Source organism: Xyrauchen texanus, chromosome 3 (genome assembly GCF_025860055.1).
Source record: "Xyrauchen texanus isolate HMW12.3.18 chromosome 3, RBS_HiC_50CHRs, whole genome shotgun sequence".
Lineage (NCBI taxonomy): Eukaryota > Metazoa > Chordata > Actinopteri > Cypriniformes > Catostomidae > Xyrauchen > Xyrauchen texanus.
This window is the reverse complement of record NC_068278.1, coordinates 5,468,680-5,495,699: the sequence shown is the minus strand read 5'-3', so window position 1 is coordinate 5,495,699 and position 27,020 is coordinate 5,468,680. Positions and strand designations below refer to the sequence as shown.

The 27,020-nt window shown below is 38.2% G+C and overlaps 1 protein-coding gene across 1 annotated transcript in view; it reads left to right on the top strand.

Moving 5' to 3' along the window:
• The window catches only part of kntc1 (kinetochore associated 1), a 76,569-nt gene that overhangs the window by 27,283 nt on the left and 22,266 nt on the right, over nt 1–27,020 (top strand). The window contains exons 32-45 of the mRNA XM_052109682.1: nt 258–430; nt 1,422–1,519; nt 1,602–1,743; nt 2,270–2,326; nt 2,549–2,712; nt 3,144–3,248; nt 3,354–3,482; nt 4,906–5,022; nt 6,069–6,178; nt 6,678–6,912; nt 7,091–7,180; nt 9,201–9,369; nt 9,508–9,566; nt 10,189–10,405. Of these exons, the coding sequence (XP_051965642.1) occupies nt 258–430; nt 1,422–1,519; nt 1,602–1,743; nt 2,270–2,326; nt 2,549–2,712; nt 3,144–3,248; nt 3,354–3,482; nt 4,906–5,022; nt 6,069–6,178; nt 6,678–6,912; nt 7,091–7,180; nt 9,201–9,369; nt 9,508–9,566; nt 10,189–10,405 (1,865 nt within the window). The remainder of the gene's footprint in view (nt 1–257; nt 431–1,421; nt 1,520–1,601; nt 1,744–2,269; nt 2,327–2,548; nt 2,713–3,143; nt 3,249–3,353; nt 3,483–4,905; nt 5,023–6,068; nt 6,179–6,677; nt 6,913–7,090; nt 7,181–9,200; nt 9,370–9,507; nt 9,567–10,188; nt 10,406–27,020) is intronic.

The following is a 27,020-nucleotide window of genomic DNA, read 5'->3' as shown; positions in this document are numbered from 1 at the left end:
GTCATCACAGTCTGTGAAAGGGGTCCATTGTTAATACTTGGGGTTAGTGATTTGATCAAACCCCTTACCCCAAGTATGAAACTTAACTGAAAATAACTCCGTAACTGATTTTCTGACTTTTCTTTTTTTTTTTCTTTTGATTTCTCCTTGTCATTCATCTTTAAAGAACCTTAAATATTACATTTACAATCTAACAATGATTACTATTAATTTGAAATAAACTTAGCATTACATTTAATCTCTCTCTCCCGTTATAGTGAGCTGTACCAGCACCACCCGAGTTCCAGCACAGGACGAGTTCTGTTCAGCACTGCCCAGCGCCTCTGTCAGATGTTGGAAGAGAATGTGCCCATGGTTCTGCCTGAGAAAGTGAACCTGCCTGCTGTAATCCACGGGCTGGCCTGTCAGGCTGTTACCATCTGCCACAGTGGTATTGTGAAGTCCTCTCATCTCACATGCTCTCTGAAAGTGTACATCAGTGATTTTAGTGTGGGAATTCCTTTTGAAATTTCAGCTAAGTACTGGATGTCTCAAAATAAAACACATATATGTTTTTATTAGAACTGTCGATTTAATGCATTAATTCTGTGTGATTAATTTGACAAAAAATATCGCGTTTTAAAAAAAATTATGCAATTAATTGCATGCCCACGGACCATAATAAGGAAGATTCTGAGAAATGCAAGCTTGTAGTACCACCTGTTTACTCCAGAGGGCAGTAAGTGAAATTTCAGCTGTATGAGCAATGCTCAGTTTATACAGTGAAGAAAACACTTCAGTAGGCAGAACAACACAAACATGCGTTACATTCTTGCGTTCAAAACACTCGGAGCGCAAATGCGATCTAAGGGATCTCAAGATGTGTTTAACTATAGTATTGAGTATAGTATAGTATATGAGTATTAAACTATATTTAACTTGACACAGTGACCTAAACATTTTATGTTTATGACGCAACACACCCGAGACGTCTGATGTAGGTGTAAATTGACGGGCCCTTAAACAAGCCCTCATAATAAATCTCCAACTGATTGACAAGTTCACTTGTGAAATGGATTGCTGTGAACTGTATGCCAATGATTGACTTATGATCAATAATATGGTAATAAACAATACATTGTATTCTAAAGCCGCCTTTTATATTGTCTTATTAATGATGAACTCTTCTGCCACAAGAATGTAATGCTTTTTAATTATCTGAATATTTGTTTATTTTATATATATATATATATATTATAATTTTTTAATATTTAAAGATCACTATAATAATTATTATAATTATATATTGAGTTATTGTTATATGAGGGGCTTTCTCAGCAAATATTTGTATATGCGATTAATTAATCGGGACACCATGTAATTAATTAGATTAAACATTTTAATCGATTGACAGCCCTAGTTTTAATGTTTTCCTTTCCCAGACCTTCTGCTTGACTGTTTGGAGTTGTGTAAGAGCACCAGAAATGCGGCAGATGTCTATAGACAGTGCGAGATTGAAGACTTTGGATTTTTTGTTAAGGTCAGTTTGATAAACACTGTTCATGTTTATTCATAGCATGTTCATTAAAACACTCAGGATACTGTTGTTATTTTCTTAACAGGATTCTGCATTGCGTGGTGAGCAGGATGCGTACACTGAATCCAGTTTTCATGATGTGTTTAATGAGGACTGCATTGTACTGGATCCAGTGTCAGTACTTCCACTCCAGTATAAAATCACTACTAATTTATTGCCACTGTCTGGTAAGAATATGCTTTGTCTCTCTTTCTTCTAATTATTATGGCATGTTAAGTGATTTTGAAACAAACCACCAAAGGATAACTTACTTGGCCAACATGAATTCTGATTCTGATATGCGCACAGTAGGATAGTTTTTTAAGCAGCGAGTTGTTCAGATTTATTTATCTTATTATAATTATTCCCATGGTCATGGAAAATATATGGGAATTTTAAAATGGCCTAATAATAATATATATATATATATATATATATATATATATATATATATATATATATATATATATATATATATATATATATATATATTATTTGTATTTTTTGCATTGGGACATCCCATTATTCAGATTTAATTAACTGAATAAATTGAAGTATTTGACATAAAAAGATGACACCGAGAAATCAATTCCAGGGAGCAAATATTGCCTCTTAATGGAAAAGTTATTTTCTGAAACTGATCACCTGTTTTAAGATGTTGGAAATACTATATAATCGGTACTTTTAATTGTACATTTTTGTCCTTAACTCTAGACTCCAGGCTTTATACTTTTGGCTGTTCCTGTCTGTCATACTGTGCTCTCAAAGAAGGTGAGAGCCTGTTTACATTTGTTTTATTCATTTGGCAGATGCATACAATGACTCACAGTGCTTTTAAGGTATACTATTAGATCTCCAAAAAATCTGTTTATACAGTACTTAAACATTTGTCACTACTGTTTAGCATGTGAAATACAAGCTCCTGTTTTATTTTATTTGAAAATAAGTGAAACTTTTTTTTAAAAGGTTTTATTGGACTGTCCTTTTTCACAGGCACTGATTTGGTTGGCCCTTTGCTCAATCCCATGGCCTCTATGTTACAAACGTTACAGGAGTGCAGTCAGCTCGAACTGGCTCTAAGACTTCTGATGGAGTCCTATGGCAGTATTCTACTGCACTTTGTCTCTAACAACATGGACATCTCGCTAAGCATGAAGGTAAGACAGTCAACAAAAAAAATTTTCTGCACTATGTAGACTTATTTTTTATTGTAACAAACGTTGGACATATGGAAGGGGCTAGTCCTTTTTATTTTTTTATGGCCAATTTATCCATGAAGTTAGGTCACAGCCATGAACATGGCTTGCTTTTACTAGTGATAGTTAGTGCAGGTAGTATTTATAATTAAGGGGGAGAGGACATTATCATTCTAAAGAGCATTTTATTTTGACAAAATATTTGTATCCTGTGCATGATATGATTTCATCAATATTTTTTTGTAATAAGTGTAAATGCGTACATCAGAAAAAAAATCTTCTTTTAGGAGTACACTAGTGTAAACTGTAGATGACCTGAAAGCTAACCTTTGTAGCTACTAAACTCCAATTTTAATTTGACTGTTTTTAAAATCTCTTTTTGTCTTTCACAGCTTCACTGTAACAGTCGCATGGCCAGAGACAAACAGACTCTTGACCAAATAGAGAAAACAGTTCTTTCATCTGTCAATGTGGTTTTGGTCTCCTTGTTACAGAAGGTGTGCAAAGACATGTGATACAGTCATAACGACTGCCTTGGATGAAATTATTCTGTTTTAGTGGTGCATTAACTGGATGTAATGATGTAATGAGTTGTGTTACAGGTGCTCAATTGGAAAGTGGTTGACTCTGACTTGGCCATTGGACTTTGTACAGTTTTGTCCAAAGCGACAGTTGTGGATATTTTATGGAAGATGATTACCAGTGCTTGGCAAAATTATGAGAAGATTAAGGTCAGACTGAAGTTTGGTTTGTCACACAGCTATTATTTTCTGAAAGTTTAAAGCAAGTTTAGCAACTGGCAAAAAAAAAAAACGAAATGACTAAGTGAAAAAACTTCGAATAAATTGTGTCTGGTAAAAGCAGTTTATTTGTATGCGCTAGTTTAGTGCCTGATTTTCTAGTTCCTGAATTATGCAGATCAGGCAACTGTGCAAATGCAACCACAGAATTTGTGCTGAATGCAATTTGCACATTGCAATTCTGATCATGCTGGTCAGTTCTGAGCGTTATATTGTGGAGAATGCCGCAGACCACCCCAATTTGGACTGTACAACATGCATCACTCCACTTCTGTTATCCAGACATCTGCATCATCTCTTTAACATGCCGACTACACCGGGGATCTGGTTATCCACAGTTTTCCTGATTAACCACTTGGTGTCGCCATGATTATTTTAAATGCCGCTGGATTGTTTTCTGGTTCCGGTCTCCATTAGAAGGGATATTCAAATTTCCAATACAAGCTTTCCAAATGGAGAATAACAACTGTTTTATTTGTTTGTTGGAGTAAATATAAGTTAAGGCTCAACTTGTTCAGTTGTTGGCTGTCATCATAACAACTCAAGAGTAGTAATGATATCAACATAACTCACCTGGGTGAGGCACTCCACTGTCAAAAGACTCTAAAATATTGGCACTATGTAGCCACATGCTTTTTTGACTTTTTTTACTAATTGAATACGCTAAACGTCACGTATCCGCTAAGAACTTGCGCCATTTCAAGTGAAAACAATGAAGACCAGAAAACAAATACATGCGTCCGTTATGAACCGCAGAATACTTTTGCATTAAGGAAAAAGGTGGATATGCCAGAGTATAACGCTGTTCTCCATCAATTGATCATTATTTGAGCACTGAAATACCACATGCAAACAAGCCGCAACTGTTTAGTGAATTTGTCCTTTAGTGCACCTTTAATGTCAACCAATAAGCAATTTGCTTTTTAGGCACTGGTATAGGCTACTGTTTTAGGTAAAGCAGTTCACTAGCGCAGGGTAACATTAATGTTTTAAAGGCTGCAAAAATAATAGCTAATAACAGATTTAAAGAAGAATCATTACCATTGGGATACATCGAGATGTTATGGATCCCAATGAGATGAGGGTGAATTTGACCCTCTGTCTCTACGTACTGGTCAAATGTGGGTGCTGCCGGTGTTTTATGAGGGGAGTACAATCCACTGCAAGTTCACATTTAGTCTGAATGTTAAATTGAGAGTTGCATGCTAGAATGGAGTCAATCCCAGTTCTCAATAGTTGAATATTTTGTTTGGCGCCCTAGCATTATGGCAGGGATTTTCCCCAGGCATGCACTAAAATGTTCTTCAGAAAATGTATAAATCCTTTTTATAGATTCATGTATTATGTTCTGTAGGCTGTTGCTATGGTGGGAGCGCATCTGAGTTTTCTGTATAAGGATGAAGAGGAGAGGAAGAAGTTTCTGTCTGTAATCACTGATGCAGATTGGGGAATTCAACTCGGCAAACTTGGGGTCAGTGCTGAAATTATTATACTTAATATATTTCATTTAGGGATGAACCGATATGAAAATTTTTGGCTGATACCAATTTTAACAAAAACCCTATAGGCCGATAAATATATCGATATTTTGCATCTTGCAGCTTTATTTTGTCATGAGATCACTGTTTTACATGTAATGCTTAATGTACAAAGAGATGCAAACGTTTTTTTCACTGTTCTAACAACTAATCATTTCTATTTAACATTGGATCTGTAGAACACAGGACAGGCCACATTTTTAAAGAGAGCCATAGAGAAAGATACATATAAGATAAAGATACACAAAATTATTGAATGATAACATGATGATTTTTATGGAAATTTTTTATTTTGTACTGCTAAAAACCATTTGCTGTTTAAAACATGGCTTTGTAAGGTTTGGTAATATCACAAAAGCCATATTGCGATTTAAATCTTAAAGAATCAGTCATACAGCATTAATGGATAAAATACTGATATTTCAGAAGTCAAATTCCACTGGTTTCAAAGCATTTAGGATGGTTTCCCTCAACATGTGGCCTATAAGTGCCACTTTCACAACTGTCATGTCCATTTATGGCATTAAAGTGAGAACAAGACAGAATACAATATAACTATTACATGTTCTTAATGTCAGCCCTTTTAGATATTGTGAATATTTCTGGATTGTGTATTTGAATTCACAGTTTTTACAAAGTGTGTTACTAATTAATAATTAAGAAACCATTGTTTTTTCCTATTGGTTTTAATTTGCTTTAGAATTTGCAAATAAACATCTGCAGCTGATATGTCGATGCATCCCTAATTTAATACTTTCAAAAGCTATTGAAAATGCTTCTTTTGCTTCTACTTAAAAACTACATATCAGCACAACAAATGGGAAAGGATAACATGAAATTCTGATAATTTTTTTTTTTTTTTAATTTTTGGGATGCCCCCCTATTGCTTTAATGCTCCATGTTTGTTATGAATGGATCACCTTAAAATCATGCAGTATGTCATGACAGGACAATCTCATACTCATACATTTGTTTTTAGGTTTCCATTCAGTCTGTGTTTAGACAGTGCACTGAGACGAAGAGAAACCTAATTCCTACGCTTGTGAAAAACAAAAACATTACTCCTGACATCATACTGCGCTACTGCAGGCAAGTTATCTGTTTGCTACCTTAACTTTATGATAAGTTTTGAAACATTTTCTGATTTGACATTCTGATACTATCTGTTTTCTATTTGTTTTTCTTGTTCATTACATACAATGCCTACCTGCTGGACTACTCCACAATATATTGTCAAACATTATTTTAGCCAAAGGTTTTTGTGCCAGAGATCTCTGAATTAACTTCACACAATTTTTGTGTTCTTTGTTATTCTAAAAGGCTGGCACATGCTGCTTAATACAGCAAAATGTTAAGCTAAATTAATCAAATTTGGGGACAGAAATATTCTGGTCTTTAGCCCTGAGCGTCCAATGCTATCTACATTCCTAAGCTGTTTTGACAACTCTTTTAATTATAATTGGTGCGATCTAGATCTGTGCTGTTGCACTTTGCCACTTGCATCCAGTATATTTAAACTGTGTCTTTGTCATGATCTCACAGTAAGTTCCAAAGTGAGCCATATTTGTTTTTCTATTTTGTTTTGCAGCACATTTGGTCTGGACAGCGATTCTGCAATCAATTTGTACATAACCACTCTACTGCTGCAGGAGGATAGGTGGTACGAGATGGAGGAAGTTAGAGATGATAACCCCAAAGCTCTCTTGCAGGGTTATGAGTCAGTGCTAGAGAATGATGACATACTGGAACGTGCCCTACAGATTGTACCTCAGCTCGGCTCTACCAGAGACCTTGTAATCAGTCTCAACACAGCCCTGACCAAGGTTAGGCATTGTTTACTTCACCATTTTAAACCTAGTCCTGCTATGTAGTGATTTTACACTGAAAATATTTCATTGTTTTAGCACACATACATACAGCATCAATGTTCTTATCTTGTATAGCAGAGGTTGATCTAATAGTGTACAGTTTCTTCTAACATGAATGTGATCTGTATTCCAGCTAAGTCCTTACAACTATGAGCGGATAGAAAGAGTGCTGAAAACCATTCAGATGGCTGATGAGAGCACAAATCTGTTACCCCTCGGCCAGGTCAGTGAAATAATGAAAGATTATTCCCACTGAAGATAAATTAGTGGTGTTTGCTTAATACAAGTGGTTAAGGCAAGGGCCACTTATTCTGCAACGTTTGTATAACAGACATGAATTATACCTCCCATTGTGTGGTTTGTTGTCGAAAGGTGTGCTATTATTTTTCTTCTTGATCAGATTTTCTCATTTGGTAGACGTCAGTACATCCAGAAAAAACTAATCACATTAAAGGAGGTACCCCTTTTAAATGTACAATTTATGCCTAAAATGTAAAAGTCCCTGAATACATAAATAGCCATATGTGATACCATTTGAAAGCTTAGAATCTGAACTTTTAAAAGAACTCCTCACGTTTGCATTTATATTACAAGATAAAACATGAAAACCACTGTCGCAAATGAGCACCACCTTGTGGTAATGATGTCAAAATATGAATAAGAATTTAAAAGTTTGTCAAATAGCATTTAAATAGACAAGTCATATATCAAATCAAAGCTTTTGTTCTCAGGAATGTGACTATAAGTAGTATTTTGATGCCATGATACAGTTCTAATGATTATAAAAAAATCACAAAGTGAAATATGATGTAAGACGATAAAGTTCACGATGCCCCACGCTTCCTGTAGCACTTGCCATAGATGTGGCTGTTTTGTCGGGCCATTTCTTTTTGTTTTTCTGTTTCAAAAGTAGCTTTTTCTTTGCAATTCTTCCCATAGACCTGCACCTGTCTTCATAAAACTGTTGTTGAGCAGGTAGAATTCAATGAAGCTATCAGCTGAGGTCATGTATGGCATCTATTTCTCAAACTAGAGACACTGATGTACTTACCCTCTTGTTTAGTTGTACATCTGGGCTTCCACATCCCTTTCTGTCATTTTTATATGATGATTGCTAGAAATTGGACCTATATATATACATACACACACACACACACACACGCTGGCGGCCAAAGGTTTGGCATAATGTACAGATTTAGATGTTTTGGAAGAAAATTGGTACTTTAATTCACCAAAGTGGCATTCAACTGATCACAAAGTATAGTCAGGACATTACTGATGTATAAAACCGCATCAGCACTATTTGAAAAAAATAAGTTTTGATCAAATCTAGATGGGTCCCATTTTATAGTGTTGATGCAGGTGATATATGTTATCGTAAAGCTGAGGATCCTCTTTCCAACAACATCTAGATAAAGTGGACCTACTTCTAGTCCACTCAGAGGCAGATATATTCAACGAAACAGTGGGGATGGTGCGTGAGAAATGTTTAGCTGTGTTAGTGCGCCACCTGCGCGTATATTGTGATGCAAGTTGATTAGAGCAAAATTTCATTTTCCTAGTACTTGCTGCTCTCTAGTAGAATGAACTAACCCATTTTGCAGGGGTATAGAGCAAACAAAGCCTCAATTACAGGTTTAAAAGACAGTACAACATATATATGTTGTAAATGAATGTAAAACATATATGCATATATTTTTTTTTGTTAAATGAGATCAATATTTTACAATTAGTCCACTCTATGTGCGTAGGGTGAACTTTTAAGTATGGGTGTGGAAAAATTCCAGGCGGAACATTAGGAGTTCATTGTAACTGTGCAAGATGCATAAAGAGCTCTGTTGTGGTGTCATCTGAACCAAATAAATATACAAAGGTGAATAATTATTATTATTATTTATTTTTGGAACTGAATGACTAAGGTTTTAGCCATTCTGGAACCTTCACCAGACTTAGCCATTGTTAGGCCACGCCCCTTTTCCCAGGAGAGCAGGAGACTGTCCCAGCATTTATGCAAGCATATATGGGCTGCCCTGTAAAAGTGCACAATGATTGACTTGCAGGAAGTCTTCTGATTGGCTAAACAAACAATCTGGCTGCAGACATTGCAGACAACTGTTTATCGAGCCTAGGGCTGTTACAGAGACAGGTGTGGTATTTCATGGCACCCATTTCAAATATCCAGAAGTAATAACGACATTTTCTGCTTGTTATTTGAAGTATCGTTGTACATCTTTATGATTTAGATGATGGGGTTACTTCAACACTTGAAGTCACATAGAAGAATTTCTCCTCCCACTGACCTGGAGAGCTCATATCTTCTGGAGAACTGTCTAGAACCCACTGATCTGGCCAACACCCGCCTGCCCTTTCACCTGCTGTTCCAGACCAACCACGCTTTCTGGAAAATTATTTGTGTGTATCACTGAATCTTGTTTCTTGAACCTTAACCTCTCTGCTTTATCTTTATGAGCATTTAGTTTGTCTTAAATTACCCTTTTTTTTTTTTTTTTCCTCTCTCTCAATTTATCTTGAATTTCTGTCCATCCACAGCTCCAGAACTCAGTGAGGACTCTTTACCCACACTTCTCCTCATCTGTAAACTATTGAAGGTAACAGAAAATTTATGTTCAATTTGAATTAATATTCTTTTGAATATTATGGGATATTATGACTTGGTATCTCTGGTTTCCAACTATAAACTGAAGTGTTCTGTTGTCCAATGCTCCGAAGATGCTGTACGATTGTCTTCATGCATTTAATTTTCTTAAAAGTGAATGTTTATCAACTATGTATATCATGTTGGGTGTATAAGCATGTTTGTATAGCATTATACACCACTTCTCCTTGAGTTTAGGGTTTTCCAAGTAGGAAGTTGGAATTTCCAACTTTTCGAGTTGAATTAAATTGAAAGCAAAAAGTACTGCTTGTCATATAGCAGATGCTTGATTATATCCAATGACACACAACAGCACACCTGTATATTGCAGCCCATCCTTGTATTTAATCTGTGGTTTTTGTGTTTCCAATTTGGCTACCACAAATAGCCAACATCCTTAGATGTTAGATTAGATTGTACTTTGTTTTTGAAACACATCAGACAAATTCAAAAGAGCAACGTTGTATGAATGTAACATCCCAAGCTTTACCAAGCCGATGCTATAGACCCAAGAAAAATGACCATACGTCTACTGGTGATATGTACTTTCTGATTCCATATTGCTTTTTATGCAGGTTAATCTTGATAAGCTGTATGTGTTGGCTGTGAACCATGTGTTCAAGAAGAGTCTTTTGCCTTTGCTGATGGATCAGTCAAAGCAAATCCAGCATGTTGATCAGAGCAGAGAGATGTCCAGTGTTACTGAGAGTATCTTTAAACATGCACTGTGCATCCAAAATCTGGAACTCGCTGCAGCCACAGTCCATAAGATTGCCCAGGACGTTCCTGCAGGTGAGTCAAAGACATAACAGCATTTTTCACCAGTTTGAACACAAAATTAGGGATTTTGTCAATTTTCAGGCTGCGCATTTCCATACAATGTACCAGTAATGTAAATCTTGTGCAGCCAGACCTTTGACTACAGGCAAAGATCTCATTTACGATGGGGTTGTGTTGGACACTTCATTTTGTCACACCACTTCATCTGTGTCTAAAACAGAAGAAGCATCTCTGGTTCTTAAACAGGAGTTTAGTTTTCAGTTTTGATTGAGTGTGTTATAATGAATGGCGATCCTGCTCGGGAATTTGTTAGTTTCAATGTTATGATGTGTTTTCATTGCTGCTGTTATGAGCAGCACAAAGTTACTGTGGTAATGTTCTCTTATGCACCGTTTGAGCACACCAAACAGTCTGAGCAATATAATGTGTATGAGTGAACAACCCAAATGATCTCGGACCCCCCTAAAAGGTCCCACAGACAAACGGGTCGTTTTGTGGTTCGATTGATTGTTGCTACTTTAAATTGGACTCACATTTTACTGTCCAAATAAGGGAATTTTAAATGAATATAGAAATACCATGATTTCCATGACATACCATGATTTTTCATGACAGGTTCGTGCCAAACTCCCAGGAAAATACAAGCTATTTTGATAGTGAAACCAATGGCTAATGATTTGGGTTCAATAATATATGCTGTGTTAATGACATGCAGGAAGAGACACCCTCTTTATTTCTGTTGAGAAACATATTTTGAAATAGTCATATAATCTCGTTTCATTTTCCTTCATGTGAAATAAGGGTTCGCGGGTACAATCAGAGACCCTTAACATAATGTGAAAGTAAAGAATTTAGGACAGAAATATATTACTATTGCTTAATATTAATAGAATAGAATAGAATTGGCTGGGTTATATTATAAACTGTGTAAATGTAATGTTGACCCAAAAAATGGGACATGTTTTTACATTTTGTGAAATATTTTAACATTTTAAAAATATTACTTTTCATGTCATTCTATCCCTGTGCAATATTTTAAGTGCTTAAAGCCTTAAAGGATCATATAGCCCTATTACGTGATTCCAAGTTGTATACATTAATAAAGATGAATGTGTGTTCAGCACACATACACCTTAAGAAGTGACTGTTTATCATCATAATCACAATTAAATGTATGCAATTTATTGTTAGCAAAATTACATGCAGTAATCATGACTGCCTTGGGGTCTGAGTTCTGAAGGAATTGTGGTATGAACATCAAAGGGTCTGAAACCACATCAATGCAAAAAGGACAAAAAATGAAACTGGGTTCTCTTTTAAGTCCACTTACATTGTGAACACCAAAAGCACTAAAGTCATTTGCAGCTAGTTCCCTTTTTGGTTTACTTTAACTGAACGGGGTTTGGTTCATTTTAAATGGACTATATGTGAAACCAACCTTAGATGTGTCCTTCACTTTTCTGCAGCTTTCTGTCTGTCCAAATAAAACCACAAAACAAAATGCAAACAAATGTGTCTCTGCTAATGATATACATCCACTGATGTGCAGATGCAATATTGGCTAAATCAAATAAAAATGTAACACTTTGTACTCACAGTGAATATATTAACACTTGACCAACAAGTAATATATTGCTATTGCTGTATCTGATCCATGCATTTGTCCACTGACAAAATCCTAGGACCGATAGTGGCAAATGTAGGGATGAAGATATCAAATTACATTTGGAGCACTTGAATTGGTTTGCATAGATGCCATTGTAGTTTAAATAATTTTATGACATATCTACTATTTTTAGTTTTGACAGTGCACAAATACTGTACTAGAGAGTATTATACAGAAATATTATTAAAATAACAGATTATTAACTAGAAAAAGTTCGTCGAGACAAACTTTAAGTTGGCTTGTGAAAGTTTGGACCAGAAAGTTTGAAGTTTAAAGTAGTTTAAAGTAGTTTAAAGTTTAAATGAGTTTAAAGTTTAAATGAGTTTAAAGTTTAAATGAGTTTAAAGTTTAAATGAGTTTAAAGTAGTTAAAAGTTTAACTTAGTTGCTAGATAGATAGATAGATAGATAGATAGACACTCAGATAGATAGATAGAGAGATAGATAGATAGATATTTACCCTCAGATAGATAGATAGATAGATAAATATTTACCCTCAGATAGATAGATAGATAGATAGATAGATATTGACCCTCAAATAGATAGATTGATAGATAGATAGATAGATATTGACCCTCAGATAGATAGATAGACAGACAGATAGATGCTAGCACGTTTTTAGCATCTTTTAGCACTTTGCTTGGCGATACTAGAATGTGTTAGCATGATGCTAGCACGTTTTTAGCATGTTTTAACACTTCGCTAGGTGATGCTAACATGTGTTAGCATGATGCTAGCATGTTTTTAGCATGTTTAGCACTCCGCTAGGTGATGCTAGCATGTGTTAACATGATGCTAGCACGATTTTAGCATGTTTTAGCACTTCGCTAGGCGATGCTAGCATGTGTTAGCATGATGTTAGCACGTTTTTAGCATGTTTTAGCACTTTGCTAGGCGATGCTAGCACGTTTTTAGCATTTTTTAGCACTTCGCTAGGCGATGCTAGCATGTGTTAGCATGATGCTAGCACGTTTTTAGCATGTTTTAGCACTTCGCTAGGCGATGCTAGCATGTGTTATCATGATGCTAAGACGCTTTTAGCATTTTTTAGCACTTCGGCTAGGCGATGCTAGCATGTGTTAGCATGATGCTGAGATGCGTTTTTAGCATGTTTTAGCACTTCGCTAGGCGATGCTAGCATGTGTTACCAGTGTAGACTGATTCCCAAACAAATGACTCTAATGAGCCGGTTCTTTTGAATCTACAGTATGAAACATACAGTGTGACCAGTGTAGTCTGATTACAACATTAATGACTCTAATGAGCCGGCTCTTTTGAATCTACAGTGTGAAACATACAGTGTGACCAGTGTAGTCTGATTCCCAAATTAATGACTCTAATGAGCCGGTTCTTTTGAATCTACTATGTGAAACATACAGTGTGACCAGTGTAGTCTGATTCCCAAATTAATGACTCTAATGAGCCGGTTCTTTTGAATCTACAATGTGAAACATACAGTGTGACCAGTGTAGTCTGATTCCCAAATTAATGACTCTAATGAGCCGGTTCTTTTGAATCTACAGTATGAAACATACAGTGGGACCAGTGTAGTCTAATTACAACATTAATGACTCTAATGAGCCGGCTCTTTTGAATCTACAGTGTGAAACATACAGTGTGACCAGTGTAGTCTGATTCCCAAATTAATGACTCTAATGAGCCGGTTCTTTTGAATCTACAATGTGAAACATACAGTGTGACCAGTGTAGTCTGATTCCCAAATTAATGACTCTAATGAGCCGGTTCTTTTGAATCTACTATGTGAAACATACAGTGTGACCCAGTGTAGTCTGATTCCCAAATTAATGATTCTAATGAGCCGGTTCTTTTAAATCTACAATGTGAAACATACAGTGTGACCAGTGTAATCTGATTACAATATTAATGACTCTAATGAGCCAGTTCTTTTGAATCTACAGTGTGAAACATACAGTGTGACCAGTGTAGTCTGATTCCCAAATGAATGACTCTAATGAGCCAGTTCTACAGTGTAGTGTTAAAAAAGTTTAACTTAGTTGCTAGATAGATAGATAGATAGATAGATATTTACCCTTAGATATATAGAGAGATAGATATAGATAGATAGAGAGAGAGATATAGATATTTACCCTCAGATAGATAGATAGATAGATATTGACCCTCAGATAGATGCTAGCACGTTTTTAGCATGTTTTAGCGTGTGGCTAGGAAGATTTTAGGTCATTACTTTTTGGCTGCTTGATAAAAGAAATCCTCTGAGGGAGAGAGAGAGGGAGAGATGCAGGGCTGACAGGCCCTTTTTGTCTGTGTGTGTGAAAATGTCAGTTGGAATTTGAATTTCTGAACATTCCGCAATGTTAAGTCAATGGGAGTTTTTTCCGAGTTTGATCATCATTTTTATGAAAACCGTAAGTCCGATCAGTTAGAAAAGATATAGCACACTATTCGGGATTAGTCTGAAGGTCTGTGCCGAGTTTAGTGCCTGTAGCTTAAAAGCTCTAGGAGGAGTTAGTCTTGGTAATTTTAGTCTCAGTAGAATAATAATAACTAGATAGGTACATTTCCTGAAGAAAATGTGAGTGGTGCTTGCCGTGGCAAAACTCGTCAAATAGCCTGCTTGAAAAGAACAGAAATTGTGGTCATAAATAAATCAACCCAGAAGTCTGTATAATTTTCTGGTGCAGAAATATGTGATTTGTTACTAGGTTGCTAGGGTAAGCCCATGTGGTTGCTATGCAGTTAGCAAGGTAATACAATACATGGCTCCTTTCCATCCTGAGTGAAATAATTCAACCCAAAAATCTGTACTGTTTTCTGGTGCAGAGATATGTGATTTGTTACTGGGTTGCTAGGGTAACCCCATGTGGTTGCTAGGCAGTTACCATAGTGATACTTATCAAGTCTCCTTGCTATCCAGAGTAAAATCAGTCAACCAGGAAGTCTCTCACGATGTTGTGATCCAGAGATATGTGATTTGTTATTTGGTTGCTAGGGTAACCCCTCCTTGTTGCTAGGCAGTTACCATAGTGATACTTATGAAGTCTCCTTGCCATCCTGAGTGAAATAAACCAACCCAGAAGTCTCTACGTTTTCTGATGCAGAGATATGTGATTTGTTACTCGGTTGCTAGGGTAAGCCCATCTGGTTGCTAGGCAGTTACCATAGTGATACTAATCAAGTGTCCTTGCCATCCTGATTGAAATAAGTCAACCCGGAAGTCTCTACGTTTTTCTGATGCAGAGATATGTGATTTGTTACTCGGTTGCTAGGGTAACCCCATCTGGTTGCTAGGCAGTTACCACAGTGATACTAATCAAGTGTCCTTGCCATCCTGATTGAAATAAGTAACCCGGAAGTCTCTATGTTTTCTGATGCAGAGATATGTGATTTGTTACTCGGTTGCTAGGGTAACCCCATCTGGTTGCTAGGCAGTTACCATAGTGATACTAATCAAGTGTCCTTGCCATCCTGATTGAAATAAGTCAACCCGGAAGTCTCTACGTTTTCTGATGCAGAGATATGTGATTTGTTACTCGGTTGCTAGGGTAACCCCATCTGGTTGCTAGGCAGTTACCATAGTGATACTAATCAAGTCTCCTTGCCATCCAGATTGAAATAAGTCAACCCGGAAGTCTCTACGTTTTCTGATGCAGAGATATGTGATTTGTTACTTTCGGTTGCTAGGGTAACCCCATCTGGTTGCTAGGCAGTTACCATAGTGATACTAATCAAGTCTCCTTGCCATCCTGATTGAAATAAATCAACCCGGAAGTCTGTACTCTTTTCTGGTGCCGAGATATGTGATTTGTTTCTCGGTTGCTAGGGTAACCCCATCTGGTTGCTAGGCAGTTACCATAGTGATAGTAATCAAGTGTCCTTGCCATCCTGATTGAAATAAATCAACCCGGAAGTCTGTACTCTTTTCTGGTGCCGAGATATGTGATTTGTTTCTCGGTTGCTAGGGTAACCCCATCTGGTTGCTAGGCAGTTAACATAGTGATACTTATCAAGTCTCCTTGCCATCCTGATTGAAATAAGTCAACCCGGAAGTCTCTATGTTTTTGTGATGCAGAGATATGTGATTTGTTACTCGGTTGCTAGGGTAAGCCCATCTGGTTGCTAGGCAGATACCATAGTGATACTAATCAAGTGTCCTTGCCATCCTGATTGAAATAAGTCAACCCGGAAGTCTCTACGTTTTTCTGATGCAGAGATATGTGATTTGTTACTCGGTTGCTAGGGTAAGCTCATCTGGTTGCTAGGCAGTTACCATAGTGATACTAATGAAGTGTCCTTGCCATCCTGATTGAAATAAGTCAACCCGGAAGTCTCTATGTTTTTGTGATGCAGAGATATGTGATTTGTTACTCGGTTGCTAGGGTAAGCCCATCTGGTTGCTAGGCAGTTACCATAGTGATACTAATGAAGTGTCCTTTCCATCCTGATTGAAATAAGTCAACCAGGAAGTCTCTACGTTTTCTGATGCAGAGATATGTGATTTGTTACTCGGTTGCTAGGGTAACCCCATCTGGTTGCTAGGCAGTTACCATAGTGATACTAATCAAGTCTCCTTGCCATCCTGATTGAAATAAATCAACCCAGAAGTCTCTCTGATTTTGTGGTGCAGAGATATAGTTACTGCTAAGCGGTTGCTAGGGTACTCTGTTTAGTTGCTAGGGAGTGGCTTGGCAGCTGCCAATCATGAATCTCCAAAGGCTGCTTGTCAGTATGAATGATATAAACCAACTCCCATGCCTCTGTGACATTCAGAATGGAAGATATCCCTCTATGGATTTTGGTTGTTAAGGTGCTTTCGACAATGGTTGCTAGGGAGGGGCTAGGAAGTGTTGATTTGATGCATGATTGGCTGTTTGCTGTCCCGAGTCAAGCGAGACCACCCTTGTGTTTCTATGACACTTCTATCCGGAGATATCCCTTTGATCTGTTTCAATAGAAGTCTATGGGACTTGTTGCTAAGGTGCTCTTAATGGTTGCTAGGGCGTGGCTTGATAGCTTCACAATGATCCTGAGAGACTGATTGGTCGTCTGAGTAAAATGAGCCCACCCCTGGTCTCTATGACACTGTGATCCAGAGCTATGTTCAATACAAATCCCTATGCCTTTTCATTTCATGGGCCGTCCTACACCATTATAAGTCAATTGGGGCATTTTGGGCAGCTCCTGCCCCCAGGGGTGCAACTTTTACCCCATATTGAGGTATGCTCTTACAGAGCCTGCCAGCCTCTTCAAATGTGGCAAATCACACGTTTCTGTGAAATCCTAGCTCGGAGCTGTGGCGCTCAAAGTTTGTCACAATGTTAAGTCTATGGGATTTTTAGGCGCTTTTTTGCCCCTGGGGCAAATACCGTACCCCGATAAACTTATAAAAGTCATAGCACACGTGTCCTCAATAGGCCGTTCGATTTGACACCTCATTTGTGGGTCTCACTAAGCGGTCTGGGGACGAGTTAGGTGCGAAGTTTTGTACTGGAGATAGAATAATAATAAAAAGAAGAAAAAATAAAAATAAGTATGTGAGATTACAATAGTGATGCTTTGCAAGCACCACTAACTAAGATAAGATAGTACATTTCCTGAAGAAAATGTGAGTGGTGCTTGCCGTGGCAAAACTAGATCAAACAGCATGTTGTAACTTGAAAAGAACAAAAATTATGGTCATAAATAAATCAACCCAGAAGTCTGTACGATTTTCTGGTGCAGAAATATGTGATTTGTTACTAGGTTGCTAGGGTAAGCCCATGTGGTTGCTATGCAGTTACCAAGGTAATACAATACATGGCTCCTTTCCATCCTGAGTGAAATAAGTCAACCCGGAAGTCTGTAGTGTTTTCTGGTGCAGAGATATGTGATTTGTTACTCGGTTGCTAGGGTAACCCCATCTGGTTGCTAGGCAGTTACCATAGTGATACTAATGAAGTGTCCTTGCCATCCTGATTGAAATAAATCAACCCAGAAGTCTCTACTGTTTTCTGATGCAGAGATATGTGATTTGTTACTCGGTTGCTAGGGTAACCCCATCTGGTTGCTAGGCAGTTACCATAGTGATACTAATCAAGTCTCCTTGCCATCCTGATTGAAATAAATCAACCCAGAAGTCTCTATGATTTTCTGATGCAGAGATATGTGATTTGTTACTCGGTTGCTAGGGTAACCCCATCTGGTTGCTAGGCAGTTACCATAGTGATACTAATGAAGTGTCCTTGCCATCCTGATTGAAATAAGTCAACCCGGAAGTCTCTACGTTTTCTGATGCAGAGATATGTGATTTGTTACTCGGTTGCTAGGGTAACCCCATCTGGTTGCTAGGCAGTTACCATAGTGATACTAATCAAGTCTCCTTGCCATCCTGATTGAAATAAATCAACCCAGAAGTCTCTACTGATTTTCTGGTGCAGAGATATGTGATTTGTTACTCGGTTGCTAGGGTAACCCCATCTGGTTGCTAGGCAGTTACCATAGTGATACTAATCAAGTGTCCTTGACATCCTGATTGAAATAAATCAACCCAGAAGTCTCTACGATTTTCTGGTGCAGAGATATGTGATTTGTTACTCGGTTGCTAGGGTAACCCCATCTGGTTGCTAGGCAGTTACCATAGTGATACTAATCAAGTCTCCTTGCCATCCTGATTGAAATAAATCAACCCAGAAGTCTCTACTGATTTTCTGGTGCAGAGATATGTGATTTGTTACTCGGTTGCTAGGGTAACCCCATCTGGTTGCTAGGCAGTTACCATAGTGATACTAATCAAGTGTCCTTGCCATCCTGATTGAAATAAGTCAATCCGGAAGTCTCTACGTTTTTCTGATGCAGAGATATGTGATTTGTTACTCGGTTGCTAGGGTAACCCCATGTGGTTGCTAGGCAGTTACCATAGTGATACTTATCAAGTCTCCTTGCCATCCTGATTGAAATAAATCAACCCAGAAGTCTCTACTGATTTTCTGGTGCAGAGATATGTGATTTGTTACTCGGTTGCTAGGGTAACCCCATCTGGTTGCTAGGCAGTTACCATAGTGATACTTATCAAGTCTCCTTGCCATCCTGATTGAAATAAATCAACCCAGAAGTCTCTACGATTTTCTGGTGCAGAGATATGTGATTTGTTACTTCGGTTGCTAGGGTAACCCATGTGGTTGCTAGGCAGTTACCATAGTGATACTAATCAAGTCTCCTTGCCATCCTGATTGAAATAAATCAACCCAGAAGTCTCTACGATTTTCTGTTGTAGAGATATGTGATTTGTTACTCGGTTGCTAGGGTAACCCCATCTGGTTGTTAGGCAGTTACCATAGTGATACTAATGAAGTCTCCTTGCCATCCTGATTGAAATAAGTCAACCCGGAAGTCTCTATGTTTTTGTGATGCAGAGATATGTGATTTGTTACTCGGTTGCTAGGGTAACCCAATGTGGTTGCTAGGCAGTTACCATAGTGATACTAATCAAGTCTCCTTGCCATCCTGATTGAAATAAGTCAACCCAGAAGTCTCTCGATTTTCTGATGCAGAGATATGTGATTTGTTACTCGGTTGCTAGGGTAACCCCATCTGGTTGCTAGGCAGTTACCATAGTGATACTTATCAAGTCTCCTTGCCATCCTGATTGAAATAAATCAACCCAGAAGTCTCTCTGATTTTCTGGTGCAGAGATATAGTTACTGCTAAGCGGTTGCTAGGGTACTCTGTTTAGTTGCTAGGGAGTGGCTTGGCAGCTGCCAATCATGAATCTCCAAAGGCTGCTTGTCAGTATGAATGATATAAACCAACTCCCATGCCTCTGTGACATTCAGAATGGAAGATATCCCTCTATGGATTTTGGTTGTTAAGGTGCTCGACAATGGTTGCTAGGGAGGGGCTAGGAAGTGTTGAGGTGATGCATGATTGGCTGTTTGCTGTCCCGAGTCAAGCGAGACCACCCTTGTGTTTCTATGACACTTCTATCCGGAGATATCCCTTTGATCTCTTTCAATAGAAGTCTATGGGACTTGTTGCTAAGGTGCTCTTAAATGGTTGCTAGGGCGTGGCTTGATAGCTTCACAATGATCCTGAGAGACTGATTGGTCGTCTGAGTAAAATGAGCCCACCCCTTGTCTCTATGACACTGTGATCCAGAGCTATGTTCAATACAAAATATCCTATGCAATGAGGGAGAGAGAGTGGAGAGATGCAGGGCTGACAGGCCCTTTTTGTCTGTGTGTGTGAAAATGTCAGTTGGGATTTAAATTTCTGAACATTCCATGCAATGTTAAGTCAATGGGAGTTTTTTCGCAGTTTGATCGTCATCTTTAGGAAAACCGTAAGTCCGATCAGTTACAAAAGATATAGCACACGTATTCGGGATTAGTCTGAAGGTCTGTGCCGAAGTTTGGTGCCATGTAGCTTAAAAGCTCTAGGAGGAGTTAGTCTTGGTAATTTTAGTCTCAGAAGAATAATAATAATAATAATAATACATAACTAGATTAAAAAGTTTGAGTACAAACTTTAAGTTGGCTTATGAAAGTTTGGACCAGAAAGTTTGAAGTTTAAAGTAGTTTGAAGTTTAAATTACTTTAAATTAGTTTATAGTTTAAAGTAGTTTATAGTTTAAAGTAGTTTATAGTTTAAAGTAGTTTGAAGTTTAAAGTAGTTTAAATGAGTTTAAAGTAGTTTATAGTTTAAAGTAGTTTATAGTTTAAAGTAGTTTGAAGTTTAAAGTAGTTTGAAGTTTAAAGTAGTTTGTAGTTTAAAGTTTAACTTAGTTGCTAGATAGATAGATAGATAGATAGATGGATAGATGGATAGATAGATAAATAGATGGACATACAGACAGATAGACAGATAGATAGATAGATAAATAGATATTGACCCTCAGATAGATAGAGATACAGAGATAGATAGATAGACCCTCAGATAGATAGATAGAGAGAGAGAGAGATAGATCGATAGATAGATAGATAGACATTGACCCTTAAATAGATAGATAGACAACAGACAGACAGAGAGACAGATAGATAGATAGATAGATATTGACCCTCCGATAGATAGATAGATAGATTGATTGATCCTTGCTACCCTGAGTCCCATGAACAAAGCCAGAAGTCTTTATGTTGTTCTGTTGCAGAGATATGTGATTTGTTACTCGGTTGCTAGGGTAACCCCATATAGTTGCTAGGCAGTTACCATAGTGATACTTATCAAGTCTTCTTGCCATCCTGTTTGAAATAAATCAACCCAGAAGTCTCTACGATTTTCTGTTGCAGAGATATGTGATTTGTTACTCGGTTGCTAGGGTAACCCCATCTGGTTGCTAAGCAGTTACCATAGTGATACTTATCAAGTCTTCTTGCCATCCTGATTGAAATAAACCAACCCAGAAGTCTCTACGATTTCCTGGTGCAGAGATATGTGATTTGTTACTCGATTGCTAGGGTAACCCAATGTGGTTGCTAGGCAGTTACCATAGTTATACTTATCAACTCTCCTTGCCATCCTGATTGAAATAAATCAACCTAGAAGTCTCTACGACTTTCTGTTGCAGAGATATGTGAATTGTTACTCGGTTGCTAGGGTAACCCCATCTGGTTGCTAGGCAGTTACCATAGTGATACTTATCAAGTCTTCTTGCCATCCTGTTTGAAATAAATCAACCCAGAAGTCTCTACGATTTTCTGTTGCAGAGATATGTGATTTGTTACTCGGTTGCTAGGGTAACCCAATGTGGTTGCTAGGCAGTCACCATAGTGATACTTATCAAGTCTTCTTGCCATCCTGTTTGAAATAAATCAACCCAGAAGTCTCTACGATTTTCTGTTGCAGAGATATGTGATTTGTTACTCGGTTGCTAGGGTAACCCCATCTGGTTGTTAGGCAGTCACCATAGTGATACTTATCAAGTCTTCTTGACATCCTGATTGAAATAAACCAACCCAGAAGTCACTACGATTTTCTGGTCCAGAGATATGTGATTTGTTACTCGGTTGCTAGGGTAACCCCATCTGGTTGCTAGGCAGTTACCATAGTGATACTAATGAAGTCTCCTTGCCATCCTGATTGAAATAAGTCAATCCGGAAGTCTCTACGTTTTTCTGATGCAGAGATATGTGATTTGTTACTTGGTTGCTAAGGTAACCCCATGTGGTTGCTAGGCAGTTACCATAGTGATACTTATCAAGTCTCCTTGCCATCCTGATTGAAATAAATCAACCCAGAAGTCTCTCTGATTTTCTGGTGCAGAGATATAGTTATTGATAAGCGGTTGCTAGGGTACTCTGTTTAGTTGCTAGGGAGTGGCTTGACAGCTGCCAATCATGAAACTCCAAAGGCTGCTTGTCAGTATGAATGATATAAACCAACTCCCATGCCTCTGTGACATTCAGAATGGAAGATATCTCTCTATGGATTTTGGTTGTTAAGGTGCTCGACAATGGTTGCTAGGGAGGGGCTAGGAAGTGTTGAGGTGATTCATGATTGGCTGTTTGCTGCCCCGAGTCAAACAAGACCACCCTTGTGTTTCTATGACACTTCTATCCGGAGATATCCCTTTGATGTCTTTCATTAGAAGTCTATGGGAGTTGTTGCTAAGGTGCTTTAAATTGTTGCTAGGGTGTGGCTTGATAGCTTCACAATGATCCAGAGAGACTGATTGGTCGTCTGAGTAAAATGAGCCCGCCCCTTGTCTCTATGACACTGTGATCCAGAGCTATGTTCAATACAAATCCCTATGCAATGAGGGAGAGAGAGAGGAAGAGATGCAGGGCTGACAGGCCCTTTTTGTCTGTGTGTGTTCCCAAATTAATGACTCTAATGAGCCGGTTCTTTTGACTCTACAGTGTGAAACATACAGTGTGACCAGTGTAGTCTGATTCCCAAATGAATGACTCTAATGAGCCAGTTCTTTTGAATCTACAATGTGAAACATACAGTGTGACCAGTGTAGTCTGATTCCCAAATGAATGACTCTAATGAGCCAGTTCTTTTGAATCTACAGTGTGAAACATACAGTGTGACCAGTGTAGTCTGATTCCCAAATGAATGACTCTAATGAGCCAGTTCTACAGTGTAGTGTTAAAAAAGTTTAACTTAGTTGCTAGATAGATAGATAGATAGATATTTACCCTTAGATATATAGAGAGATAGATATAGATAGATAGAGAGAGAGAGATAGATATTTACCCTCAGATAGATAGATAGATAGATAGATAGATAGATAGATAGATAGATAGATAGATAGATATTGACCCTCAGATAGATGCTAGCACGTTTTTAGCATGTTTTAGCGTGTGGCTAGGAAGATTTTAGGTCATTACTTTTTGGCTGCTTGATAAAAGAAATCCTCTGAGGGAGAGAGAGAGGGAGAGATGCAGGGCTGACAGGCCCTTTTTGTCTGTGTGTGTGAAAATGTCAGTTGGAATTTGAATTTCTGAACATTCCGCAATGTTAAGTCAATGGGAGTTTTTTCCGAGTTTGATCATCATTTTTAGGAAAACCGTAAGTCCGATCAGTTAGAAAAGATATAGCACACTATTCGGGATTAGTCTGAAGGTCTGTGCCGAAGTTTGGTGCCTGTAGCTTAAAAGCTCTAGGAGGAGTTAGTCTTGGTAATTTTAGTCTCAGAAGAATAATAATAATAATAATACATAAGTTTAAATAGGATTTCAGTAGTTGGCTCTCACAAGCCAACTTAAACTAGTTAAATAGATAGTAGCTGACTTGAAACTAGAAAAAAGTTCTGGACAAACTTTAAGTTGGCTTGTGAAAGTTTGGACCAGAAAATTTGAAGAAGTTTAAAGTAGTTTGAATTTTAAATTTGTTTATAGTTTAAATTAGTTTGTAGTTTAAATTAGTTTGTAGTTTAAATTAGTTTGAAGTTTAAATTAGTTTGAAGTTTAAATTAGTTTAAAGTAGTTTATAGTTTAAAGTAGTTTATAGTTTAAATTAGTTTAGTTTAAATTAGTTTAAAGTAGTTTAAAGTTTAACTTAGTTGCTAGATAGATAGACAGACAGACACTCAGATAGATAGAGAGATAGATAGATAGATATTTACCCTCAGATAGATAGATAGATAGATAGATAGATAGACATTGACCCTCAGATAGATAGATAGACAACAGACAGACAGAGAGACAGATAGATAGATAGATAGATATTGACCCTCAGATAGATAGATAGATAGATAGAGAGATAGATAGATGGATGGATGGATGGATGGATTGATTGATTGATTGATCCTTGCTACCCTGAGTCCCATGAACAAAGCCAGAAGTCTTTATGTTGTTCTGTTGCAGAGATATGTGATTTGTTACTCAGTTGCTAGGGTAACCCCATATGGTTGCTAGGCAGTCACCATAGTGATACTTATCAAGTGTCCTTGCCATCCTGATTGAAATAAGTCAATCCGGAAGTCTCTACGTTTTTCTGATGCAGAGATATGTGATTTGTTACTCGGTTGCTAAGGTAACCCCATGTGGTTGCTAGGCAGTTACCATAGTGATACTTATCAAGTGTCCTTGCCATCCTGATTGAAATAAATCAACCCAGAAGTCTCTCTGATTTTCTGGTGCAGAGATATGTGATTTGTTACTCGGTTGCTAGGGTAACCCCATCTGGTTGCTAGGCAGTCACCATAGTGATACTTATCAAGTCTTCTTGACATCCTGATTGAAATAAATCAACCCAGAAGTCTCTACGATTTTCTGGTGCAGAGATATGTGATTTGTTACTCGGTTGCTAGGGTAACCCAATGTGGTTGCTAGGCAGTTACCATAGTGATACTAATCAAGTCTCCTTGCCATCCTGATTGAAATAAATCAACCCAGAAGTCTCTACGTTTATCTGGTGCAGAGATATGTGATTTGTTACTTGGTTGCTAGGGTAACCACATCTGGTTGCTAGGCAGTTACCATAGTGATACTAATGAAGTCTCTTTGCCATCCTGATTGAAATAAGTCAATCCGGAAGTCTCTACGTTTATCTGGTGCAGAGATATGTGATTTGTTACTCGGTTGCTAAGGTAACCCCATGTGGTTGCTAGGCTGTTACCATAGTGATACTTATCAAGTCTCCTTGCCATCCTGATTGAAATAAATGAACCCAGAAGTCTCTCTGATTTTCTGGTGCAGAGATATACAGTGAGGAAAATAAGTATTTGAACACCCTGCTATTTTGCAAGTTCTCCCACTTAGAAATCATGGAGGGGTCTGAAATTGTCATCGTAGGTGCATGTCCACTGTGAGAGACAATCTAAAAAAAAAATCCAGAAATCACAATGTATGATTTTTTAACTATTTATTTGTATGATACAGCTGCAAATAAGTATTTGAACACCTGTCTATCAGCTAGAATTCTGACCCTCAAAGACCTGTTAGTCTGCCTTTAAAATGTCCACCTCCACTCCATTTATTATCCTAAATTAGATGCACCTGTTTGAGGTCGTTAGCTGCATAAAGACACCTGTCCACCCCATACAATCAGTAAGAATCCAACTACTGACATGGCCAAGACCAAAGAGCTGTCCAAAGACACTAGAGACAAAATTGTACACCTCCACAAGGCTGGAAAGGGCTACGGGAAATTGCCAAGCAGCTTGGTGAAAAAAGGTCCACTGTTGGAGCAATCATTAGAAAATGGAAGAAGCTAAACATGACTGTCAATCTCCCTCGGACTGGGGCTCCATGCAAGATCTCACCTCGTGGGGTCTCAATGATCCTAAGAAAGGTGAGAAATCAGCCCAGAACTACACGGGAGGAGCTGGTCAATGACCTGAAAAGAGCTGGGACCACCGCTTCCAAGGTTACTGTTGGTAATACACTAAGACGTCATGGTTTGAAATCATGCATGGCACGGAAGGTTCCCCTGCTTAAACCAGCACATGTCAAGGCCCATCTTAAGTTTGCCAATGACCATTTGGATGATCCAGAGGAGTCATGGGAGAAAGTCATGTGGTCAGATGAGACCAAAATAGAACTTTTTGGTCATAATTACACTAACCGTGTTTGGAGGAAGAAGAATACCATCCCAAGAACACCATCCCTACTGTGAAGCATGGGGGTGGTAGCATCATGCTTTGGGGGTGTTTTTCTGCACATGGGACAGGGCTGACTGCACTGTATTAAGGAGAGGATGACCGGGGCCATGTATTGCGAGATTTTGGGGAACAACCTCCTTCCCTCAGTTAGAGCATTGAAGATGGGTCGAGGCTGGGTCTTCCAACATGACAATGACCCGAGGCACACAGCCAGGATAACCAAGGAGTGGCTCTGTAAGAAGCATATCAAGGTTCTGGCGTGGCCTAGCCAGTCTCCAGACCTAAACCCAATAGAGAATCTTTGGAGGGAGCTCAAACGCCGTGTTTCTCAGCTGACAGCCCAGAAACCTGACTGATCTAAAGAAGATCTGTGTGGAGGAGTGGGCCAAAATCCCTCCTGCAGTGTGTGCAAACGTTTGACCTCTGTAATTGCAAACAAAGGCTACTGTACCAAATATTAACATTGATTTTCTCAGGTGTTCAAATACTTATTTGCAGCTGTATCATACAAATAAATAGTTAAAAAATCATACATTGTGATTTCTGGATTTTTTTTAGATTATGTCTCTCACAGTGGACATGCACCTACGATGACAATTTCAGACCCTTCCATGATTTCTAAGTGGGAGAACTTGCAAAATAGCAGGGTGTTCAAATACTTATTTTCCTCACTGTAGTTATTGCTAAACGGTTGCTAGGGTACTCTGTTTAGTTGCTAGAGAGTGGCTTGACAGCTGCCAATCATGAAACTCCAAAGGCTGCTTGTCAGTATGAATGATATAAACCAACTCCCATGCCTCTGTGACATTCAGAATGGAAGATATGCCTCTATGGATTTTGGTTGTTAAGGTGCTCGACAATGGTTGCTAGGGAGGGGCTAGGAAGTGTTGAGGTGATTCATGATTGGCTGTTTGCTGCCCCGAGTCAAACGAGACCACCCTTGTGTTTCTATGACACTTC